The sequence below is a fragment of the Panthera uncia genome (genome assembly GCF_023721935.1).
Source record: "Panthera uncia isolate 11264 chromosome A1 unlocalized genomic scaffold, Puncia_PCG_1.0 HiC_scaffold_16, whole genome shotgun sequence".
Lineage (NCBI taxonomy): Eukaryota > Metazoa > Chordata > Mammalia > Carnivora > Felidae > Panthera > Panthera uncia.
Window position 1 is genome coordinate 8,442,485 of NW_026057576.1, and position 24,865 is coordinate 8,467,349.

General features: G+C 53.6%; 1 protein-coding gene across 1 annotated transcript in view; it reads left to right on the forward strand.

Moving 5' to 3' along the window:
- The window catches only part of MTUS2 (microtubule associated scaffold protein 2), a 495,531-nt gene extending 471,314 nt beyond the window's left edge, over positions 1-24,217 (forward strand). The window contains 7 exon segments of the mRNA XM_049647388.1: positions 1,382-1,596; positions 8,852-8,957; positions 11,273-11,346; positions 15,365-15,463; positions 16,591-16,710; positions 19,241-19,338; positions 23,325-24,217. Coding sequence (XP_049503345.1) covers positions 1,382-1,596; positions 8,852-8,957; positions 11,273-11,346; positions 15,365-15,463; positions 16,591-16,710; positions 19,241-19,338; positions 23,325-23,538 — 926 coding nt within the window. The 3' untranslated portion in view covers positions 23,539-24,217.
- The last annotated feature ends 648 nt before the right edge of the window (positions 24,218-24,865 follow it).

Consider the following 24,865-nt stretch of genomic DNA (forward strand, 5'->3'; position numbering starts at 1 on the left):
GCTAGGGGCACCTGGGTGGCTCCTTTGGTTAAGCATCTGACTCTCGGTTCCAGTTCAGGTCATGATCTCGTGGTCTTGTGAGTTCAAGCCCTGCGTCCGGCTCTGCTTGGGATCCTCTCTCTCTGCCCCTCCCCAACTTGTGCTCACTCTCTGTTTCAAAACAAATAAATAAACATCTCCATGCTAATTAAATAATTTTTTAAGAGCCAAATGCGACAAAGAAGCCCTTGAATGAGCCGCCTTGTCAGGGGGGGAGGGACTTCTGATTCGGGCGTTTTCAAATGCTGTGTGACCAACCTTGGGTGTATATTCCTGATCCTAACCCACCCTCCCAGTTAACCAGCACACATACCCACTCACTCAGTTACAAAGTAAATGGCAGTGTTTCCCCAGCTTGCAGCGCGGAGCGGAGAGCACGGTCGCACCCAGTCTTTGTGGAAGGCACACGGGGTGCACGTGCACCCTGGCATCTGTGTGCACGAGCTGGGTGTTAGCGACTCCACTTGAACTGACCATGGTGGGTTGTCCAGGTGTTTTCTCCTTCTTGGAAGCCGTTCGTAGTCGAGGCAGCCGTCTTTAAAACGGAAGCAGTCACGCCTGCCTGCAGCCCCGGGGGAGGCATAGACGCTAAGCCAGAGCGGCTGCAGGGGCAGCCCATGCAGAGGGGTTCTGAGCGGTTAGTCCCTCTGATGGAGAAGAACGGTGTCCGTGAAACTGCGTCACTGTCCCCACCTCGATCTTGCCTTGAGATAGTCCCATCGGGCAATGCGGCCTGGAGGGAACAGCCTTCAGGATCCGTGTCCTCCCTCACCCCTGCCCTCACCCCACCGCCCCCTTCCCGTCCTGTCCTGTCTCCAGCCCCCAGGTACAGCCTGGTCCCAAACCTTGATGGGCAGGAGAGTCGCCTGGGACCTTGTGAAAAGTTGACATCCTGAGCCCCTCCGCCTCGGGGTTCTAATCCACTCAGGGTGCGCCTAGCAAAATGCCCAATATTTTGAGGGTGCACCTAGCACTTTGAACAAATGCCCAATGTTTTGATGCCTCGGGTCCACGGACCCTCAGAGGAAGCCGGCTCTAGTGCGGGAACCCGGGGCTTGCGGTCGGAAAGCCCAGGTTTGCCTCCGCAGCTCTGTCTCCGCACCCCGAAGGCCCTCGGGTAAGTCACCAGAGCTCCCCGGGGCTCAGGTTCGACCTCAACCCCCAGGGTTTGGGGCAAGGATCCAGCGGGGTAGGAGGCGAAGCGCTTTGCAAACCGCGGAGCTCTGCAGACGTTGACCTCGGTGATCCGCCCGGCGGGTGTTAAAGACCCTCGGGGTCGATCCTTTTGGGTGCCCCCGAACCAGCTGTCACAAAGATGTCATTCTCCCCCCCTCCGCACCAGCCTTCAACGCGGCCAAGTGTGAGAAACTACAAAAGGAGAAGGAGGACCTGGAGTGGAGGTTTGAGGAGCAGGTGCGCGAGCTGGGCTGGCGGCAGCGGGCGGAGCTCCGGGACCTGGAGGAGAGGCTGCAGGTGCAGTTCCAGGCGGAGGCCATGCGCCTGCAGGAGGGGCACCACGCCCAGCTGCTGCGGATCAAGTGTCAGCACCAGGAGCAGGTCAGTGTCTCGGGCTCGGGGCTCTGGCTGTGCTGTTGGGACCCGCAGGTGGAAGGTGGAGGGGAGCCGGCGCTGCCCCCCGCGAGAAGTCCCGCTCCGTAGGTGAGCTTCCCTGCGCGGTTCACCCTCCGACCTCGTTTCGTCCTGCCGTCCTCTCTCTCCCTCTCCTCCGGCCGCCCTGGCCTCCCTCTCCCTTCTTCTCAGGCGGGCTCCCCCCGCTCCGGGCGCTGGCGCACTTGCTGTGCCCTCTGCCTGGAATAGTCTCCCTCTGGACCTTCCGTGGCTCCCTCTTTCCGTCTCAGCCAGATTTTCCTCCAGTCGCTTTCTCAGTGAGGCCTTGCCTTGTCTAAAATTACAGCCCCTTCCCACCCCCACCCCCCACCTACACACTCTTCGTGTCCCCTCCTTGCTCTAGGGTTCCCTCGGCGCTTATCACTGTCGAACATACTAATTTTCCTCGGGTCTTCTCTTTCTCATCTGCGTATTCCGCGAGGGCAGCGATAATCACAAGCAGACGCACGTCCAGCCCTCGTGAGGCTCCAGGGACTGCTCTTAACCCTCTACCTCTACTATCTCATTTAGTCCTCACACCGGCCCTCCGACGTGGGTCCCATTATCGTCCCCATCTTACGGGTGAGAAAACCGAGACCCAGAGGTCACAGAGCTGGTCACAGAAAAGCCAGGGTGGAACCCGGTCTGGCTCCAGAGTGAGTGCTCTCCAGCGCGAAATTAGAATTGTCTTCCAGGCCGCTTAGGCAGCGGTACATGTCTGCCTGACCGTGCCTGCCCTCCGCGCACCTGCTGAATGAAGGCATGAATCCCGCTGGTTAACCTCAGCCCAGCCGTCTTATCAGAGAGGGCAGTGCATCCCAGAGCAACTAGAGAGGATTCCCAGGGTTGTGCTGCCCCCCGTCCCAGCCATTGCCCTCCCCTCCCCGCTCCCGGGACTGCCTTTCATGCAAGGAGACGGGGGTCCGCTGTGCTTCTGGGAGCACCTGCACAGCCCCATCCTTGGCTCTTCTTTCCAAGTCCCCAAGGCTCTGATGCCCCAATGCCCACCTTCTAACGGGTGTGTTATTTCACGTCGTCTGCTTGTGACATCCCAAAAGTAAACTGGCATTTGTGAAGAGCGCTCTTTCAATCTCGGGCGAGCGCTGAGTGGCCCTCCATTATTGCGAACGTTCATGATCATGAACATTCAGGCTGCCCTCCTCGGACTGCTTCCAAATAAACATCCTGGATGGTGGCGGTCCCCGGGGGCTTGGGAACTCAGGAGGCACCAGGCCCAAGTCAGAGTAATGATAAGTACTGTTGTCGTCCTTTAGACTCTCCTCTTGGACAGCACTTTATTCAGCTTCTCAGGTTAGCATTCTCCTTTTCTAGAGGCCTGTGGAAACCGGACACACCTGCCTGCTTGCGGTGCTGTAGACCTTGAGATCAGGAAACAGAATAGCTTACAGCTAGAGTTACCCTGCTGCTGCTAAGATTAGAAACTGAGCCCCAGCGTCTTTCCTCCTAAGCTTGCAGAGCAGAGCTCCCGTGAGTCGACGTTTGCACCTGCTGTAGCCTTACCGATCTCCCGGCCCCTCAATACGTCTGAAACGTGTGCAGATATCAACTAGTTCTGTGCCTCTGTGTGGGCTGCTCATTCCCACTTTTACGCAGGGTGCCTTTTCCTCCATATCCACTAGAAGACTTCTGGTCTGAAGATCTGTGGTCACCAGCAGGAGAAGGTGCTTGGAGGGAGCCCTCTGAGCAAAAGCTCGTGTTGGGGTGTGATGAATGGAAACCACGGAGCACAAGCCACAGCCTAGTGGGCCCGTCCACCAGCAGGGCGCCACCTGGGGCCTCACTCGAGTGTCACTGGTGCAGAGACACATGCCGGGAGATGTGCTCTTGCCTGGCTTCTAAGCTGGGACATAGCAGCCTTGTAGAGATTTTAAATTTTTTTTTTTTTTACGTTTATTTATTTTTGAGACAGAGAGAGACAGAGCATGAACAGGGGAGGGTCAGAGAGAGGGAGACACAGAATCCGAAACAGGCTCCAGGCTCTGAGCTGTCAGCACAGAGCCCGACGCGGGGCTCAAACTCACGGACCGCGAGATCGTGACCTGAGCCGAAGTCGGCCGCTCAACCGACTGAGCCACCCAGGTGCCCCGAGATTTTATGCTGGGAATTACTGGAAAGAAAGAAAGGCCCTGACTTTCCCACTTGAGGACGAGTTACATAAGCTACCTATGTGTATTTAAGAAGTGCTCTGTCTTATGAAGGCTCTGAGTTCTGTCCTTGATCCTTCAGAATAAACAGCTAGTGATTCATTTATTTATTCATCTAGGCAGAGGATATTTAGCGAATGCCACGGTCCGCAAGGCATTATGGCAGGCCACCGCGAGAGATGCCAAGATGTGGGAGGTGTGGATTTACTCCCTCAGGTTACAGATCAGGAAAGTCCTGACAGAAGTGCCCGAGAAGCTGTAATACTGGGTGAGAAGTAGGAGGATGTGTTGAGGAATTTAGATTACTTCCAGCTCTGAAGATAAGGGAACGCTTTATGGTGGAAATAGCGTCCCTAGACTTCCTGTGTGAGCAAACCCTGCCTATGAAATTCCACTGGTGGGGGCGGGGGGGGGATGGGTGGTGATTTAAATCTGTGAATGATTCGGGTCCCCGATTCTGCTGCTGCATATCCCTTCCCCAGCAGAGAGCAACGCAGGCGGCGAGGAAGAAGGCGAAACGCGCCTCAGTCCAGTGATTCCAATTTCCGGACAGAAAAAACGCTCATGTGTTCAGGGCAGGGTGAGAGTCAAGTGTATGAGTGCTACAGATTTGGATGGTCCACTCCCCGCGTCAGTTACCCGTGCGGGAATCTCCGCGCTCTGTGGGTCTTCCTTATCAGGGACGATTGCGTTTGGCAGGGCTATCTCCACAGGTAGCGGCATCTCTGGGCTTCTGGAGCCTTCAGAATCAAGCTAGCCCATCTGCCTTCTCCTCGTGCCCCCGTGCCCCACGGCGGGCAGGGGGGAGGCGGCGTCAGCTTTGACGTGCGGGGTTTTCAGAGGCTTTACTCAGGTCGGGAGCTCACTGTTAAGGCAGGCCGACCTCTCAGTTCACCGCAGGGTCTCCCATAGGACACATCCAGCCCTTCCGTCACCTGGAGGGGCAAAGACTGTCCCTGCCTACACATGGGAATCACGTGGGACGACTTGGGACAAAACACACCTCATCGTCCTTGGCCCACGTGAACTGAATCAGAATTGCTGAGTGGGTCCTGCCACGGGGTGGTTTGTGAAGGCTCCCCGGGGCCCAGCACCGCACGTGTCCTGGGACGTGCAGGGCCCTGTCCTGCGGTCTCTGCTTCGGGGCACGAACAGGGGGCATGGCCTCACCCCTTGGCTTTCTTCTATGACTTCAAGACACGGCACGACTTTTACTTTTCACGTGGGACTGAAAGGTGTTTCATTAACATCACCTCTCATTCTGTTATGTGTGGCCAGCTGCACATTAACAGAAGCCAGCTTGCCAGAGCTTTCCCGAAGCACGCAAAACCGATTTTCACTGTAAACACACGTGCTTTTTCCCTTTCCGCCCCAGATGTAGTTCCTTCTTTGCCCAGCTTGCAGCCGTCCTCTCTGGGCTGCCTGTGGCTGTCGCCCAAGGATACTTCGCCACACAGTCCGGTGTTCAGGGATCGGATTTGTGACCGTGGACCCCCTTGCTCCAAGACCCTTTGGCTGTCTGTCTTACTCCCTGACCCGGCCCGGAAGTCTCGAGTCCGGGGCCGCTGGCTCCTACCTGCGTTATGGGTTGCGCTCCACAAAGGGGGAGCAGAGCCCTCCTTGAGGAGCAGTGGTGCTCGCCCTTTGGAGTTTCCGCCTGCTCTGTCTCGTGTCCAGGACATGCCTTCCGCCCTTTCCCGAAGAAATCATCCTCATAGGCTTGCTGGCAGGCTCAGCGTCCCCACGCTTAATCAGAACGTACAGAGGCCGCTTTGTCCATCATCTTGCATTATGTCTCTTTGGTCCTGCTCGGCAGGCATTCAGCTCCCATCAGCGGAAAGTACACTCTCCCTAATCAGACAGAATGAGGTCCCCGGGGGCCCTCTGTTCTTCCAGCACCAGAGCCCCCACACGCCGGGGGGGTGGTGGAACCGGGAAGATAGGGGCTTCTGTGAACAGGTGCCCACGTGCTGAGCTGCAGAGGGACAGAGGCGCACCCGTGAACATGAGGCTGCCCTGAGTCGATGCCCAGGACACTGTGGCAGCGATGGAAGGGAAGGGAAGGAGGGGGCTCCTCGTTTCCTAGGGAGGAACATTAAGAGAGCCCTGGAGAATAGTAAACATGGCATTTCTGCATGACGGCGACTGTTGGATGGACACAATGACAGACGCCCCTGTGGCACAGCCCTCAGCCCCCTCTCCCTGGAGAAGGGAGGAGGGCAGTCCAGCAGCGGTTCAAGGGGGCCCTACCCCGGGGTTCTAAAAGGAGAAGAAGGATGCCTCACCCAGCCCAAGTGTGCCGTGGGCTGTCTAGTTTAGCGCCTTTTGCCTCTGACTGGGCGGCCGGTGTGTGAAAGGAGCTTGCGTTTCCCTCGGTTCAGCTGGGCTGAACCTGCTCACGTGCCTTGAGAAGTTTTCGCATCTTCTCAGGCTGAGAGCCCTTACTGGCTCCTTGGGACCATGAGCCCGTGCTCCAGAAGGCAGCCAGCAGCCGTGGGAAATGTCACGGGGATTAATATGACAAGAGGGAGGATGCCAAAAGCGGGCAGCCCCTCCCTCGTGTTCTTCAAAACCCATAAAGACACACAGAAACCTAAATTACTGAAGAGTAAGGATTACTGTGCCCACATTTGGGCTCAATGGCTCTCCTTGGGTTCTTTCAAGACCTACTGGGCTTTCCTCTCATTGCATGTGGGCTTTCAGAGTTAGGGACTTACTAATTCATTCGTAAAAGCACCTCTGAGGGGCCGTAGCAGTTAGATCATGCCCTTCCACCGTTCCTAACATGTTGGGGGCAGTGTTTTATCACCACTAAGTCAAAGACCTGCCTTCCACCTGACCAGAGGGCCATGTATCTGGCCACACACATAATGTAGCATTGCCAGTCAGGGCACATCCCCCTCCAGGGATGCATGGGACTCTTCTGGAACTCAGCCCTTCCATCCATCTCTCTTTCCTGAAACGACCCATGGCAGTTTCTGGAAGAGCCCGATACATTTGAATCATACCAAGGTCTGATGAAAGATTTTTCTTTATACCGAAGCGGGTCACATCACTCCAAATAATGTGTGGGTACTTGTTTCTACAGTGTGCTATGGGCTTCACTGACATCAGTAATAAAGCAGAAAGAAAAGATATTTCCATTTTTTTTTTAAAGTCAGGGATTTATTTTTCCAAGAGACTAAAAGGCTTTGGACAATGATGCATAAAAACCTCATATAAACAGGAATTGGACAATTAAACACTGTGGTAATCAGCCTTTGTGCTGATTGGCTTCAGAGCTCTGAGCCTTAAGGAAAATATCGTTTAACCAAGAATGGCCAGTAAATAAAAGAGAATCGTTGCACACCATGTCCGTTTTCCTATGATAAGGCAGCTTTCCTCACACAGCGGAGTTCACTGTTGGTTTTGCCAGAGATATTTCTTTTCCAGCGGATGAAGTTTTCATTTTCCGCAGGAGAGAGAAGTCAGGCAAATTCTCCTATGCGATTATCTTATCCAGAACAGGAATCGGTCCCATTTAAAACTAAAAATACTCCAATGCCTCCACTTCACGAGTGGGCTTCCTTTCTTGTGCAGAACCCTTCCTCCCTTCAGATCAGAGGTCGGCTTGTGAATTATCCGCAGACACATGAGGGACCTAGACTCCCCTCTAAGCGGGTGGCTGAATATGACTGGCTAGAAGCAACATATTCGCCACCGGTCCACCAAAGAGCTTTAGGACCCGGGCCCATTTCCCGGTCCAGTGTTTTTCAAATGCCAGGTTTTGACACAGTAGGTTGTGAAATGAATTTAGTGGTTTGTAACTGGCATTTTGGAACACAAAGTAAGGCAGAAATGTTAAAGCCAGATTATTGCAAATAGGAAGAGAAGGTGCTGTTTTGTGGAACTTTGGTTTCGCGGGTGCACACGCCCATGCGTGATGTAACACACTGTGGTGTTTTCTACCGGTGGGTCACGGACCAAGAATTTAGAAGAAGGTTCTCCTGGTGTGCTACTAGGACGAGAGGCGGGGTTTTTTTGCAATCGCTCCTGAAAGCCATGTATTTGAAGTTAAAGCAACAGCCACACCAATAACAAACACAGTAAACGTGTGGGGAGTGCTGGGTTGCAGCGATCGGGAAGGGTGAAAATAAAAATCCTGAACCAGCTGCACTGCCTGTGATTACGTTCTGGAAATGGGCCTTCAGCCAGAGAAACTCGAGCAGCTGCACGTTGCCTGGGCGGGAGGCCCAGGTGGTAATCTGGAGGGCACGGTTACGGGGAAGCAGGTGCAGCGAGCACGCACAGATCTGCCGGCCTGCCTCGGTGCCGGTGACAGGATCCCGACGCATTCGCTGCGGTCTTGCTGGGGGAGGCGACACGGTGTGTTGGAGAGAGTTTCGCCTGTGGCGTCGGACGGACCTGCGCCGACTGCCGGCTCTGCCGTTTACGAGCCCTTGGCAAAACACTTCAGACCTCCCTAAGCCTCGGTCTCCTTGTCTGTTAAATGGGCGTAAAAACACCTGGTTCGTGATGCTGCTGTGAGAGCCAAGTGCAGTAACCAATAGCAGGTGCGTTAATAGAGGTCAGTTCACTTAACGTACCTTGTGCCTTCACGCTCCCGCCTGTCACTGGGCAACAGAGAGCAGAGCATCCAGTAGAGGACCCTCTTCTTTTCCTTAGGCACCATTACCTCATAGTGATTGGTGAAGGGGGAGGAATGGGAGGAGGAAGGGGATGGGCCGGAAGCCAGGCCCAGGGCAGTGAAGAGATGACTCGGGCAGCTGTCCGCCATCTTCCTGCGGACAGCCGGGCTGTGGCAGTGACTCCCCTGTGACCTCCCCCGATTCCGGGACTGCCACGTCATCACCAGACCCTGGCTCTCCTGCCTCGGCACAAGGCCGATATAGCCGTCGTCTCGGCAGAATGACCTGTCCTTGGCGTTTCGGGCCACGGACCTTTCCAGTTGGGATTCCACCTCTGTCCTCCAGGCAGCAAGGACACTGCTGCCCCCCCCCCCCCACTCTGTGTGTAACCATAGCCGTGGCCTCCTTCAGGTAGAAGACATCACGGCCAGCCATGAGGCTGCTGTCCTGGAGATGGAGAATAACCACACAGTAGCCATCGCGATCCTGCAGGATGACCACCACCACAAGGTCCAAGGTAGCTACCGGCCGCCATATGTGCGGCCCTTCGGGGTGGGTCGTGTGAGCCCAACCTTTCCTGCCATCCTTCTCCTCGTGCTCCTCTTCCCATTTTCCCTTCCTTTCCTTCCGGTCCGTCTTCCGTGTCGCTTCCTGTGGCAAGAAGAGCTAGAAATCCAGGATCCATCCAGGTAACCACTTCGTTCCTCAGAAGCAGCCCCCCCTCAGCCCTGCCTGGATACGAGAACCCTAGGGAGCCGTCCCAGGGGCTCACGCCCAGCCCGGGTCCCAGCTGGGGCTCCTCGGTGGCTGCTCTGGGGTGCTGCTGCTGGCCGTCGCGATGGCTCAGAGCTCCTGAGATGGTTCTGATGGGGTCTCGAATCTTGAGAAGCACTATTCCCAAGTACGCCTGGAAATCCTGGGCTTTACCTTGTCTCGTCGCCTCTCAACACAAAATGGCAAGCCGCCGTAGGTCCGTGCACTTGCCCACGTTTGTGGTGTGCTCAGGGCCACAGCAGCGCCCCTGTGGATCTGCGTCTCCACACCTCATAGCCACGCACCGTATGCCCCGTGGGCTAAACAGAGTTCCAGACGGTGGGATTTCTTTCTACATTTTTGTAACTTGAATGATCTTCCAATACGTAGAGGTTTTTGTGGGTCGTAACAACAGTAACAACATTTACTCATTACTGCCAGGATTTTGACTTTGCCAAGGAACCTTTTTTTTGACGTGCGTGTACATTAATATTTACAACTTCTTTTTCGATTTCAACCCCCCTCCCTTTTTTTCTCCTAGTCCGCTGACTGTGAAAAGTGTATTAAAAACAATGAAATGTAATACATAGGTTAATGAATTTTAAGAATTTGAAAGTTAAACATTAGAGTTTAAACTTTTTTTAATTTTTAAAAAATATTTATTTATTTTGAGGGAGAGAGGGAGAGAGAGAGAGAGCAAGGGGTGGGGGGGAGAGGGAGAGAGAGAATCCCAAGCAGGCTCTATGCTGTCAGCATGGAACCCCACGTGGGGCCCAATCTCATGAACCATGAGATCGTGACCTGAGCCAAAATCAAGAGTGGGATGCTTAACGGACTGAGCCACCCAGGCGCCCCTTAAAATTATTTAAGGCTATTGGGTTGCCTTTTGTTCCTGTATTTTCATAAAAAATAGACCTGGTAGGTTTTTGTGATGGATGAAATCTCACTTAGACACCATATCCAAGACCTTTGAATTATATATAAATGTGGAGGCAATGTAAATGTATTTAATGATAGCCAAAAATGCATTACTATGGTCAGGATGATACTTTCAATGACTATTAAAACTAATCATGTAGACAGAGCCAGGTAGACCAGAAGGCCACATGGCTTTATATCAATGAAATCAGCACAGACTTTTTTCCCCCCCAAATGCAAATTTCAGCTATAAACAACTAGATTTCTTAGAGGCTTTCGCCATCATTACTTAAAAGATTTGGGTCAATGGAAACCACAAAGTCTTTCCTAATTGCAGCTCATGCCAGCCCGAATGATAATTGCTGGCCTCCAGTGCTCTCCTGTTCTGAGCATGTGCTCCTGGCTGATTAATGAGACCTTTCCTCACTGCAGCTCTAACATGAAAACAAATTGCTTGTGTGGCCAGAATGAGATGCGCTTCACCCAGCTAATAAGATTCTTTCCATCTGGAGGAAAATAGAATCCATTCACTTAATAACTCTTACATGACATCTCTTTCTGCCTAACTTGCAAATTATTACCAGAATGACACTTTTCACGGGACAGAATTGTTCCATACTGTCTGACAGGAACCAGTCCAATTAGTCCTTCCTTCTGTCTGAGCTTCTTAATGTTGAATCTTTGCTCAAGCAAATCCTAGAGATCGGTGGTTTCCAGAGTATGGCCCAGGAAAGCTTGGAGAATCAATGAGTACTGTGCGTGAAGAATCCAACTTGGCCAGGGTGGTGGTAAAGCAGGTTGTAGGAATCGTGTGTGTGTGTGTGTGTGTGTGTGTGTGAGTGTGTGTTTCGTGCGTACGTGCGTTTATGGTGCGTGTGTGTACGCACGTGTATGGGGACGTGTGTTCATGAGCACGACTGTGCTGTTTGCTTCCCTCGTTTGTTTCTTTGCTCTTTCCCTCTTTGTCTTTCTTTGTCCTATTCCCCTGCTCCTTCTTTCACTGTCTTCTAAATGGGACTGCATGTCGTTTCAAAATAATGGAGAAGTCTGTTTAGGCTTCAGCCTGCTATATACCAGTGTCCCTTATTTACCTGAGTCTGTCGGGGTCTTGTTTGATCTTTTTCAAGAGACCACATTAACTGTTTGACCTCTTCTCTCCAGAACTGATGTCTGCCCATGAGCTTGAAAAGAAAGAATTGGAAGAAAATTTTGAAAAGCTGCGGCTGTCATTACAGGTTAATATTCATTCTCTTAAAGGTGCATTTGTTCTTAAAGTTTGTTTTGAGAAAGAGAGTCTGAGGGAGTAAGGGGAGGGACAGAGAGAGAGAGAGAGAGAGAGAGAGAGAGAATCCCAAACAGGCTCCACGCCGTCAGCGCAGATCTCATGAACCGTGAGATCATGACGTGAGCCGAAGTCAAGAGTCGGACCCTTAACCAGCTGAGCCACCCGGGTGCCCCAGTATTCATTCTCTTCACTCTGGTCTCACGATGATGGCGGTGTCATTATGCCTGTCCACAGACATTTATCTAGCACCTACTGTGTACAGGATCCTGTGCTAAGCATCGGGATGTAGAAGTAAATGAGACATATGTCCTGCCCTTTGGGAAGTCACTGTCCACTCAGACAGCTGTGACCCGAACAGTGACAGACAGCACAAAAGGTAAATACTTACTCCCAGTGAATACTACCATTAGTGAGCGCCACAGAAGTTCTGAGATGATGGTCCCCACTTGCCATGGTCTGACCTGAGCTGTGTCTGAGGAGGAGGGAGCGCTTGAGGACGGTATTCCAGGCAGTGGGAATGGGGTGACGGTATCCCGTTGTGAAGGATAGATGTCATAGGACATGTTCTGGGAATTATCGAAGGGACTTTAATCACCTGGAAGTGTGTGAGATGAAAAGAACCTTCTTTGCCTTCCACCACCAACCCGCAGAAAGTGTGGGTCTCCGAGGCCAGGGGGCCGCCTGGCTTCCTGCTGACCTCTGCGGGAGGATGAAGGGTCTCCCAGACTACGTGCATCTCCCTCCTGCCTTCCAGAGACCCCGGCCAGCCCCGGCCCTAGGGCAGAGCTGCCTGGGAAGCAGGGGTGAGGTCAGTGGCCCTGCTTTCCCTTCCCAACCATCACAACCAGATTACTCGTTAAATATCAGGGACACTCACGTGGGGAAATTGTGGGAGGTGATTACCAAAACCGCAACACAAAGGTGGGGATTTTGCTTCCTTGATGGCGCACTTTCCCCTGGCAATGTTCATTGACCAGAGCCTGCCCCCCAAGAAGAGCACCCAGGATTGTGCAGCTAGCCAGTCTCACAACTACTGAGCATTCTGTTCAGAAGTTAAAATGGGAAACCGCCTGCTGCAAGCCGACCCCCGACTCATCGATCCATCGATGGTCGCCTGCCCGGTCGTCACACGGCTTATCCTCGGCACGTGAACCCCAGACTGCCTTCGGGTACCCCGCATCCCACACCATCAGGTGCACGCCCCCTAAGGTGCACAAACCAGGACCATACTGTGATGTAACAAAAACCCCACCCAGTCCACAACCAAAAAGAATTGAGAGTTTAGTTTCGTATGTGGGTCCTCACGCTGCTGCTGACATTAAACCGTCATGAATTACGCGTATTTTACTTGTGATTCTCTATGGGCAGATTTCATTTGGGCTGGAGATTATTTGGTGCAAAGAGGATGGAATTGTTGAGCCCCCCTTTTTGGGCTACTGGTGGCTAGAGAAACAGGTCTGGGGCAAGAGATTGGAGCTTTCAGTTTAAATCCCCACTGTACCCCCTCTTACTAGCTTTGAAATTGTGGACAATTACATGAGCTCTGTAAACCTTACTTTCCTCATCTGTAAAATGGGGATGATAATGGGACCTCCCCCAAGGTGTGAGCAGATTAAGGGAAATGATGTATGTAAAGTGTCTAACATGAGGTGGGTTCAAGGTAAACGCTAAAAAGTAGCAGCTATTAGGGGCGCCCGGGTGGCTTAGTCAGTTGAGTGTCTGACTTCAGTTCAGGTCACGATCTCACAGTTTGTGAGTTCGAGTCCCGCGTCGGTCTCTGTGCCGACAGCTCGGAGCCTGGAGCCTGCTTCGGATTCTGTGTCTCCCTCTCCTTCTCGTGCTCTGTCTCTCAAAAATAAATAAGCGTTAAAAAAAATAAAATACAAAAACAATAGTGGCTATTGCTATTATAATAGTTTAAAGCATTGCTGCATTTACTGTTGTTATTATCATACCATTGGTTAACTCCTGAGTGGCCCGTGCTGGGCCAGGTCACCAGCTGGGCCTTTCTGCCTCTTAGCTGGACAAAAAGGAGCGAACCCAAGTTGAAAGATAGTCCGTTCCGTCTGATTGCTGTGGCACCGTTGTGTGCCTGGCGATCTGTTTTGAGTAATGGTGAAGAAGGCAGAAAATACACAGTTTGACATTTTAGATCTATCCTAAGTGGCGTTTGCCTGATGTGTCTTTTCACGGTTTTATTTTTTTAACGGACGGGGAGAGACTTGAAAGAAATGCTTCCTCCGACAACGCGGACGGGTTTGGGATAGGAGCCACGTAGCGGTACATTTTTAGAGTCATGTTCTAGAAGGTGACCGGGCTGCCCAATGGCTGTGTGCCAGGGCCCAGCCGGGTTTGCCCGGGGCTGTGATCTCCACTCACCAGCTCCTGTGGGTACAGACTCCCACTGATAACTATATTGCTCGAATGTACCAGCATTTGCATTGAATGGCACCGTGGGGGCTTTTATGCCTTAAAAATGAAATTGGAAATAACTGGAAACCAAAAAACAAAAACAAAAAATGGAAAAGGAAGCCGCCAAAGATGGTTTGTAAAACAGGGTCCTCTGGCGAAATGAAGAAAGCAGTCAAGCCAGCGTTTCATACGTTACGGTATTTTCATGTGGAATTATATCATTTACAATACCTAGCTCTTCGTATCAGTGGGGTGAGGTCACTTCTCATGCTGGCAGAGTTCCTTGGGGAGACCCTAGTCCCTGTGTTTTAATGTTACAGAAGCGGCGTCACTGGGCAGAGTATCTTGGGACACGCTGCGTGGACGAGGCCCCGTCGCTCGCTGCGCTGGGGCACCGCGAGAAAGCCCACTGCCCTGCACCCTTTGCTCGCCTGCCGTGCTCAGGCTGGGGTTGCAAGCGAGGTTGAGTGTAGTCGCATCTGCCCTGACAGCCGGGGGCCGGGAGCCTTGGTCCAGCCAGGGAGAGGCTCTCCACAGGGGAAAAGACTCCGCCCACACAGCAGCCCACGCCAGGGACGTGCAATCCGGCCCTGAGGCCCAGGAAGGCCAAGGGGAGGAGGCCAGAAGCGAGCAGAGCAGGAGAGGGGGCTGGCCCGTGGAGGCACTGCTGGTGGGAGACATTTGACATTTTAGATCGAAAGGACATTTAGGAACGAAAGGCGGGGCTGGAGGGGACAGTGAGATCTGAGCGAGCCGGGAGACAAGAGAGGCCGTTCGGAAGATGCACGGACACTGTGTAAAGTCCGTGCTTCATCTTGATGCCAGTGGGGTTTTACACGGAGGGGGTGACGGGGTCGGGTTTGTGCTTTCGAAGGCTCCCCCTGACTCCACCTTGAGGGCAGAAGGGTCCTGCCCCAGACGCCAGGTGCAGGAAAGGGCCAAGCACGTGGCTGAACTTCAGGGAGAGGGACCAGGAGAGCTTGCGGACCCCAGGAACATCACGCGGGTGGAACTGGCGGGACTCGAGCCTTGACCCCAAAATTAGTGCGTTTGGTGGTGGGAAGAGGGGTCTCAGGCAGACGGTGAAGGTCAAGGATGGTTCAATGGTGTAGAAACGAGGGCAGCTCTCCGTTGAGGTAGGTATCTTGTTCTTCCTAAAGTCAGGGACTAGATGCCTCCCTCTGGTGGTAGTTTGCCTCTGTGATACTAAATCAGATCATTGAATCAGATATTAAGTAATTAATAATAGTTTAATAATGAATTCAGATATTAAATCACGAAATGCCTCCCGCCAACAGGCTCCTTATATGGGGACGAGGGGCAGTGTTCTCATCTTGGGAGGTGCTCGGAGTCAGGCTGCCGGCCCCCAAGTTCTCCCCCGGGGTCGGGACCCTTCATGTGCAGCATGGGTGCCACGTGACCCCCTCTTACCACGTGGAACAGGCAATCCAAGCGGCCTCCACCTTGCGGCCCGGCGGGGTGGCCGTTGCCTCACGGCTTCCCTGGGCCGCAGTGCCTGCGGCGGACCAAGCTGGCCTTCTTATCATGCCTTGCAGGACCAGGTACACATGCTGACCTTCCAGAGCCAGTCTCTGCGGGACCGGGCCAGACGCTTTGAGGAGGCCCTGAGGAAGAACACCGAAGAGCAGCTGGAGGTAGTCATACCCCCCCCCCCCCCCCCGCCCCCCCGGCCTGGGGCCCCCCCAGGCCCCCCCCCCCCCCCGCCAGGAGTCACCTCTGCAGTCTCCCCCGGTGACAGGGCCTCTGTGTCGATCCACTGCTGGAGCGACAGCTGGCCAGGACACGTCCCCGTCAACGCCTCTCTCCTGACACAGGGGACGGCCGTGGGGTTCTCCGTTGGCATGATTTTTTTGCCAGATTCCACTCCCCAGCCACTGTCCCTGAGCTGGGCTCCACCCCGCCTGGGAGCTCTCCGCCACCCCTCCCCGCCCCCCGGCTGGGACCCACCCCTCCACTCGTTCGCCCCCAGCTGTCCTTTAGGCCCGCACAGGAGGTACCCCCGATGGCTGCATTGGTAACTTGAGGGGAGTTTTTTCCAGAAAAGCTGGCAAAACTCCTTCCCTGTGATGGAGGGTCGCCAGATAACATACATGACGCCCAGTGTAGTGTGAGTTATAAATAAGTGAATTTTTTTTTAGCATAAATACGTCCCATGTGATACTGACACTTTAAAAAAATAAAAAAAAAAAGGCGGTGTATCTGGAATTCAACCTTAACTCAATGTCCGGTATTTTGTTGTTGAGTTATTACCTCTTGGCAACCTTACTCTAGCATTTGTTTTTCTGAAACGCCTTTTCTGCTTTCAGAACCACTTTGCTGACTTCCTATGCAAGAATCCCTCCCTCACACACACCCCCAACTCCCCGTGGACACAGGGGAGACCTGTGACTCCTGACCTGTCTGCTGAATGAAGTGGTCTGGGCCAATGTTAAAAGTCAATGTCGAGTTTGCTCTTTTTCCTCCATGAGCTCCCTTTGGGGGATGGGCTGGCAGCCTCCAGCCATCCCAGCCTCCGGGCTGGTCAGTGGATGATGGCCTTACCTCTCTCATTCCCCGGGGAGCTGGGTCTCTCGTTGCATTTCCAGGGGGAGAGCAGCGGGCGTCTGTATCAGGCAAGGCCGTGAATGCGCCCATGCTGACACTCCGGGGCCTCCTGGGAAGCTTGTTATGGAAGGCCAGATTTAACCGGGTTCACGGCACCGGTGCATACTGGGCTGTGCTGGGACCGCCGGTGACCGGCTCTCGCTCTCTGCCGCTGTAGATTGCACTGGCTCCCTATCAGCACTTGGAAGAAGACATGAAGAGTTTGAAGCAGGTATTAGAGATGAAGAATCAGCAAATACACCAGCAGGAAAAGAAGATCATTGAGCTAGAAAAACTGGTGAGTCGGCCTGCGTCCTTGGGAGAGTTCCAGTCCCCTGAATGGTATGCCTTACTGGCATCGTGGATTCACAGCCTGCAGACGGTGGGCCCTTCCCTGTCCATTGCTTACACCTGAGCAGAAATGCCACGGTTGGTCTCCAGGCCTTTCTTAGGAAGCCAGGAGTTTCTTTTATTTAATATATATGTGTGTGTGTGTGTGTGTGTGTGTGTATATGTACATATGTATATGTAAATATGTATTTTTTTTTGAGGGGGCGGGCAGGGGCAGAGAGAGAGGGGAACAGAGAATCCAAAGCAGGCTCTGTGCTGATAGCGGTGAGCCCGACTTGGGGCTCAAACTCACAAACCGCGAGATCATATACCCTGAGCCGAAGTCGGACACTCAACCGTCCGAGCCACCCAGGCGCCCCTGGGAAGCCGGGAGTTCTAATAAGGGAACTGAAGTGGCTTCATCCTGTGCAAGTGGGAGCCCTCCTGATGGCCTGTCTCCAGCCCCCCATCCGGCCTTCCTGCCCTGGAGGAGTGCTGCTTCCTCCCTCCTCCCTGGGGGGATGGGTGGCCAGACTGAGCAGAGCACTTTCCATATGTTGGTTCTTCCACCCACTGGAGCGACCCACTGGAGCGGGCGTTGTCAGGAGCCTCATTTCACAGACGTATATGCAGACGTATAGGAAGGGGGTGTATCTCACCCAGAGCCCGTAAGTGGCCCACCCGGGCGGGAGCCCTGGCCCCAGGGCTCCCGTCCCTGCCCTCGCGGCCCTCTGCCTCCCCCTTCAGCCCGGTTGCCATGGAACTGGCAAAGGGGCCCGCTGGAGAAACAGAGCGCCCCAGAGCTCACTCCCCTCCCCTGCAGGCACAAGGGTCATACAAGGGCTGGAGCTGGAGACGGTCGTCAGAGTCACTAAGCAGAGCAGCGTGCTTCCAAGGAGACACCGTCTGGAGGTGGAGGTTGGCCTCGGGGTCTCAGATCGCTGTTCTTCCTTTTTGATTGCTATATTCAAAATTAACTTTGACGCTGCAGAAAGAAAATACGTGCATTATAAAAAATTATAAGATAGACGCAAGTAAGGAGATTAAGATGTCTTTCCAACCACGGCTAACGCTTTCCAGAGTTTTTGCTCTCTACGGTGTGCCCCCCCCCCCCCCCCCCCCCACGTGCAGATGGTCGTATCCTGCTCTCTTCCAGCGAGCAGACCTTTAACTTGCCGTCTCGGTGATGGATCATCTCATCTTACCTTTGAACGTTTGTCCCTGTCTGTCTCTGAGATATCCCTTGCCGCCGCTTTTCCCACACCAGGGGCTGATCTAGGACCACGTGCCGTATTCGGCCATCATGTCCTCTCTTTCTAGCACCTCTGCTTTGTGAGGCGTCTCTCGCTGTATGGCGTAGGACGGGGGCAGACTGGGGTGGGACTGTCCACAGCCAGCATCCTGGGTGATGGTGACCACACGGAGCTTCCCAGCAATGTCAGAGCCCTGCCCTTCCGAGCCGTGTCATGCAGCCCGGCTCACGCGGAGACCCACGACCCTCCGCCCCCAGGCTGGGCCATCCGCATTCAGTTGTCTGGTCACCCAGAAGCCTCGGGGGTTATTTGGCTGTTCTTAGCCATGTGCCAGGCATTCTGCCAGCATGCGTGACTTCTCCTTGCAGAAACCTTTCAGCATTAAAAAAAAAAAAAAAGACCAGTTTAGTCACTTCCCATTCCTTGGGAGCACAGATGCAGGCTGAAGGCAAGGGCCTGACTAAAGAGCTACGACAGAGCCCGGCCCGTTGGCTCTGACGCCCAGCCCTGTTCGTGGGAGGGTGACAGTTCTCTTCCGAGATCAACTACCCAGCGGTGAATTTGTCATTTTCTTTTCAAAACAAAATTTATTTCTGAATTTATCTTAGAATGGAACTGTACTTCAGCAGGGCCCTGGGGGGACACACGGACAGAGAAAAAGGCGTAAGTTGCAGGGTGATACTGACCATCGATGGCGTTAGTTTCTGATAATGTACCGAGCCAGTCTCGGGCTTTGGGTTCCTGGCTGCCCGGACCCTCAGAAGGAAAAAATGCGTCCGCGCCATTTGTATTCCCACCCCTCCGTTAATTCAGAATGTCATATTGTGCAAACACGCCGGGCCAGGGATTGTGATGTAGTGCAGTTGACCCGTCAGGAAGAACCCGGGGACCCGTCAGCCACCCTAGGTCCCGGCGGTGTTCGCAGCTCCCCTCTGACAGCAGGGACACTCCCCACGAGAAATGTATTCTACACGGGAACCTGATGTACGCACACACGTGCACAGTAGAGGTAAAAAAATGTTTATATCTAAAATATGTGTAACAATAATAGTTTTATTACTACGTATGGTTTGCACTCTGGTATTTTCTGTCCTGTTCTGTTTAAAAGGCACAGGCTGCTCACATCCCTCTAACTTGATTCTGTAATCACTAAGGCATCGCAAACTGCCGTCTGCCAAGCACTGTTCTTGACAACCAAAGCCCAGAAGCCTTGCTGAGAACCTCTTAACACTGCGTCTTTTATAGGCGGAAAAGAACATTATTCTAGAAGAAAAGATCCAGGTTCTCCAGCAGCAGAACGAAGACCTCAAAGCAAGGATCGACCAGAACACCGTTGTCACAAGGTAGGGGGGCCCGGCTGTGTGAGCTTCCTAAAGCATGTGTCACCTACAAAGTGGCTTTGCCGTAGCACTTCTTTGAGGGCTCTGTTTTTGTCCCAGCATCCAATTTGCCTCACTCCTCCGAGCTGTGAGGCCTTCCCCACGCAGGCTCTCGGCCTTTCCCGTATGAAGAGAAGGACAAAACACACCACCACGTCGGCCACCCGGCCCGTGCCCTGGGTCTGCATCTCGGTTGTCCCCACCTTGGGGGAAACGAGCGAAATCGGCAGAAATGCGTGGCAGGGGTCTCCAACGCAGCTGGGAGGTGGAAGGTTCCTTTCTGGGCGTTTTGGAGAGAACTGCCAGCTGAGCATCCCCAGGCAAAGGAGGAGAACCACCTAAGCAGCCCCTGAGCCGAGCTGGGCAGACCCGTGGGGGGCCCTCGGCCGCTGAGCCGTTCTCCTGGGCCGCCCGGCCAGCGGACAGCGGGGGGTGCAGAAGCCAGAGGGAAGCCGTGTAGCCGAATGCCGCTAGCTATTGTGGGCAATAGCGTTCCCCTCTCAGTCCCCTGCTCGGAGGTGCTCCAACTCTCAAGGAAGGATGTGGAGTAAAGCAGGGTTGGGGCTCGGTCGGCCAGCGGGAGGTTATAGGCATACCTCGGAGATACTGTAGTTTCAGTTCCAGACCACCCCAAGACAGCAAGTGTCGCAGGGAAGCAGCCAGATGAATTTTCCCCAAATGAGTGGTTTCCCGGTCCGTATAAAAGGGAAGTTTACACTCCCCTGTAATCTGTTAAGTGTGAAATACCATTGTGTCTAAAAACCCAACGGACATGCCTTACCTTAAAAATACTTTATTGCCAAAAAATGCAAACCATCATCTAAAGTTTCAGTGACTCAGAATCTTTTTGCTGGCGGAGGGTCTTGCCTCAATGTTGATGGCCGCTGACCGATCAGGGTGGGCTTCCTGGAGGCTGGGGTGGCCGTGGCAGTTTCTTAAGACGACAGTGAATTTTGCCTCCTTGATGGACTCTTCCTTTCACGAACGACTGCTCTGTAGCCTGTGATGCTGTTTGATAGCATTTCACCTACAGTAGAACTTCTTTCAGAACTGGAGTTAGTCCTCTCAAATCCTGCTGCTGCTTTATCTACCAAGTTTGTGTAATATTCCAAATCCCTTGTCGCTTCAATAAGCTTCACAGCATCTTCGGCAGGAGCAGAGTCCATCTCGAGAAACCACGATTCTTAGCCTCGAGAAGCAGTCCTCACCCGATCACGTCCTATCACGAGATCGCGGCAATGCCGTCCACCTTCAGGCCCCGCTTCTAGTTCTGGTTCTCTCGCTGTTTCCACCACATCCGCAGCGACTGCCTCCACTGACGTCCTGACCCCCCCGCCAAAGTCATCCCGAGGGTGGGAATCAACTTCTTCCAAACGCCTGCAAATGTTGACATTTTGACCCCTTCCCATGACTCGTGAATGTTCTTAATGACATCTAGAATGGTGAATCCTTTCCAGAAGGTTTTCAACTGATTTTGCCCAGATCTGTCAGAGGAATCACTCCCTATGGCAGCTATAGGCTTACCAAACGCATTTCTTCAAGAATAAGACTTGAAAGTCAAAATGACTTCTTGATCCATGGGCTGCAGAATGGATGTTGTGGTAGCAGGCAAGGAAACAACATTAATCTTGTTCGACATCTCCATCAGAGCTCTTGGGTGACCAAGCGCATCGTCAACGAGCAGTAATATTTTGAAAGGAATCATTTTTCTGAGGGGCAGATCTCAATAGTGGGCTTCAAATATTCAGTAAACCGTGTTGTAAACAGATGTGCTGTCATCCAGGCTTTGCTGTTCCATTTATAAAGCACAGAGTGGATTTAGCATGATTCTGAAGGGCCCCAGGATTTTCGGGATGGTCCGTGAGCGCTGGCTTCAACTTGGGTCGTCAGCTGCGTTAGCCTCCTACGAGCACGTCATCTGTTCTTTGAAGCTTTGAAGCCAGGCACTGACTTCCCCTCTCTGGCTGTGAAAGTCCTCGATGGCATCTTCTGCCAACAGAAGGCTCTTTTCTCTACACTGAAAACCTGTTGTGCAGTGTAGCCACCTTCATGAATTATCTTAGCCAGACCTTCTGGGTAACTTGCTGCAGCCTCTACACCAACACTTGCTGCTTCACCTTGAACTTCTAGGTTATGGCGATGGCTTCCTTCATAAGCCTCATGAACCCACCTCCATAGCTTCAGACTCTTCTTCTACAGCTTTCTCACGTCTCTCTGCTTTCACAGAATTGAAGGGAGTTAGGGCCTTGCTCTGGAGTAGGCTTTGGCTTAAGGGGATGCTGCGGCTGGTTTGATCTTTTATTCGGACCACCCACACTTTCTCCACATCAGCAAGAAGGCCGTTTCACTTTCCTATCATTTGTGTTCACTGGGGTGTCCCTTCTAATGTCCCTTCAAGAACCTTCCCTTTGCACTCACAACTTGGCTGCCCATTTGATGCAAGAGGCCCCAGCTCTCAGCCTGTCGAGGCTTTCAACGTGCCTTCCTCGCTACCCTTTTGACTTCAAGTGAGAAATGTGTTACTCTCCCTTTCGCTTGAACACTTGGAGGCCATTGTAGGGTCGTTCTCTGGTCTAATTTCAATATTGGCGTGTCCTGGGGAACAGGGAGGCCCAAGGAGAGGGAGGGAGACAGGGGAGTGTCTGGCTGGTGGACAGAACAGTCAGTAATCACGAACATCGGGACGCCTGGGTGGCTCAGTCGGTTGAACGTCCGACTTCGGCTCAGGTCATGATCTCGCCCTCCGTGGGTTCGAGCCCCGCGTCGGGCTCTGTGCCGACGGCTCAGAGCCTGGAGCCTGCTTCGGATCCTGTGTCTCCCTCTCTCTCTCTCTGCCCCTCCCCTGCTCACGCTCTCTCTCTATCTTAAAAATAAAAACATTAAAAAAGAAAAGAAAAGAACACACGAAACACACACACACACACGCACGCACGCACACACAGCGTCCACAGCTGAGCTCCTGGTGCTGGCATTTCATTACCACCGCAGAAGCTCATGGGGGAGACTGTGCAGGGAGCAGGTCTGTGACCTCCCCTCCAGCAGGGGTGGCAAGACCCCACTGCTGACAGCCTGAGCAGGGGAGGGGCGGGGGTGGGGGGAGCCAGAGCCTCCTCCCCGCCCGGGCAACCCCGTGCCTCCCCTGCAAATCACAAAGGCACCCCGGTCCAAAGAGCAAGTCCGGGCCTTACGCGAGTGAGGTGACTTCCCAGGCTCAGTCCAGCCAGCTGCAAAACAGCTGGGTCCTTATCCCGGTCGGGTCCTCAGAGGCACCGTCAGTTTTTAATGCCACAAAGCAAGCAACTCACGCTTCCTGGCAGACGGCACAGACCGCATCCATTCATTCTCCATCAGGCGTCCCTCATCAGCAGACGTTCACAGAGCGTCTGCTGTGGCCGGGCCCCAGGCTGGACGCCGGGGACTCAAGAAGGCTGTGGCCCCTGTCCTCGAGGGCGCCTAGCCCAGCAGGCAGGCCGACCCACTGAGCGTTTGCAGCAAGGGAAGGCAGGTTGCTCTCCTGGAGACCCAGGCCAGGGGCGGGGAGGCCGAGATTTGCCCCGAGGCCGACAGCACCGTCCCTGTGCTGTCCTTGTCGGTCGCCACTGTCTGTGAGCCTCCTGGGCGGCACGCCCACACCAGCCCCCCACTCCTCTCCCGTCCTCTTCTGCCTGGCATCTGCTCTGTCCGCCGGACAGCCAGCGCCTCCCCCTGACCGGGCAGAGGGACTGGGAGCCGACAGGGTGTCGACGGAGAGACTCTGGGAACAGACGTGTCCGTGGGATGAGCGGAACTCACGTTTCAACCCGAGGTTCTTGGTCACCGTGGTCCCCCTTGTCCCTGTCCCCCCGCATACAGCCCCCTCGCTTGCCTCAAACCCACTGGCCTGGCGGATCTCCAGGTAGGTGCCTTCCGGCGTGATCGCCACTTGATCGTTTCCTACTCTCTTCCCGCAGACAACTGTCGGAGGAAAATGCCAATCTCCAGGAATACGTGGAGAAAGAAACCCAGGAGAAGAAGAGACTGAGCCGAACCAACGAAGAGCTGCTGTGGAAGCTCCAAACCGGGGACCCGACCAGCCCGGTTAAACTGTCCCCCACATCCCCTGTTTACCGCGGCTCCTCCTCGGGGCCCTCCTCTCCCGCCAGAGTCAGCACGACGCCCAGATGACGCCGCCGCCACGCCGCCTGCGGGAGCCGTGGCTCCCGTCCACCCAGGGCTCCTACCTGGAGGGAGAATTGACCAGGGGCCGGCCCGGGGCTGGCCCTGCACGCATGCTCAGTAGCTGCCTAGCTGCATTCTAAGCCAAGTCCTCTTCCGATCCTCGTGTAAGACTGTCCTGGCGTTGGCGCTTAGGAAAGCGTAAACGGTAGTGTCTGATGTGCAAACGTTTGACCGTAGTTAGAGCCAAAAGAAAGAAAGAAACTCCAGTTGTTCCCAAGCAATGAACTCTCACTGCAGAATTTCAGGTTAGCTACAAATAGCTCAGTTTTGAATATACATTGAATAATCCTTGTGTACTGCACCGACCTGTGTGTATATTTAGATACACGTATATACACATGCAGCGGTTCTGAATTGCATTTTTTATAACACGAAGTGCTGACATATTTTGGTGAAGGTCAGCAGTTTTCTAACTTGTGCCTAAGAATTATTGGGAAATGAAAATGCATTTCTATCTAGCTTCCCAGGAATATTTCTACCCAAAATAGAAAAAGGAAAAAAAAAAAAAAAAGATACAGAGAAGAAGCGCCTTGCAACCTACCACCAAGTGGTCCTCTAACACAAACACCAGCGATCTGTGAGCGGTAACTGCCTTCGGAACAGTCAGCTTCGTAGTCAACATGATGTGAGGTCACTATTATCCCATTCACAAGTTTTAACTATCACTACTCCTGTCGTGAGTGGCGAAGGGTTGGGGTGGGGGGAGCCCCTCGGGGGTTTGGCTTTTCTCGTGGACGGCACTCATGACAGTGGCTCATCTACAGTCTCGTAAACACGAGTTTGGCTTTTTACCCAAGCGGCATCTTGGAATCCGTCGTCGCGCTCTTGCACCCTTGGGAAAATGTGGAAGAGCCTGACCTTCTAGAGTGAGGGGGAGGATGGCCTTGGAGTTGGCCAAGACCATCCACACTCCATCCTCAGGAAGGAGCACCGCTAGTACGATCTGTATCTTGACTGAGCACAGAGTAGGAAAGCGTCCTCTGGCACCCCGTGTCGTTTGCTCTCATGCGATTCCATAAAGGGTCAACCCACCGAAACGGGACCCTGGGCCCCCACGTCATAGGCAACCTTCGGTTCTATAACTCAACCCCCTCACTGTTCATTGAGGTGGCTCAGGGGTTCTGGCAGGAGCTTCCAGAAAGCCAGCCCTTCCATCCTGGGGGATCCGTTCCAAGCTGTGCTAGACCGTCACATGACCTCCCACAAAGCCAGGCGTGTTTTCTGCCGGACGACCAAGCAGTACCACAGCCGACGGCGGTCCCTTCTTAGGCCC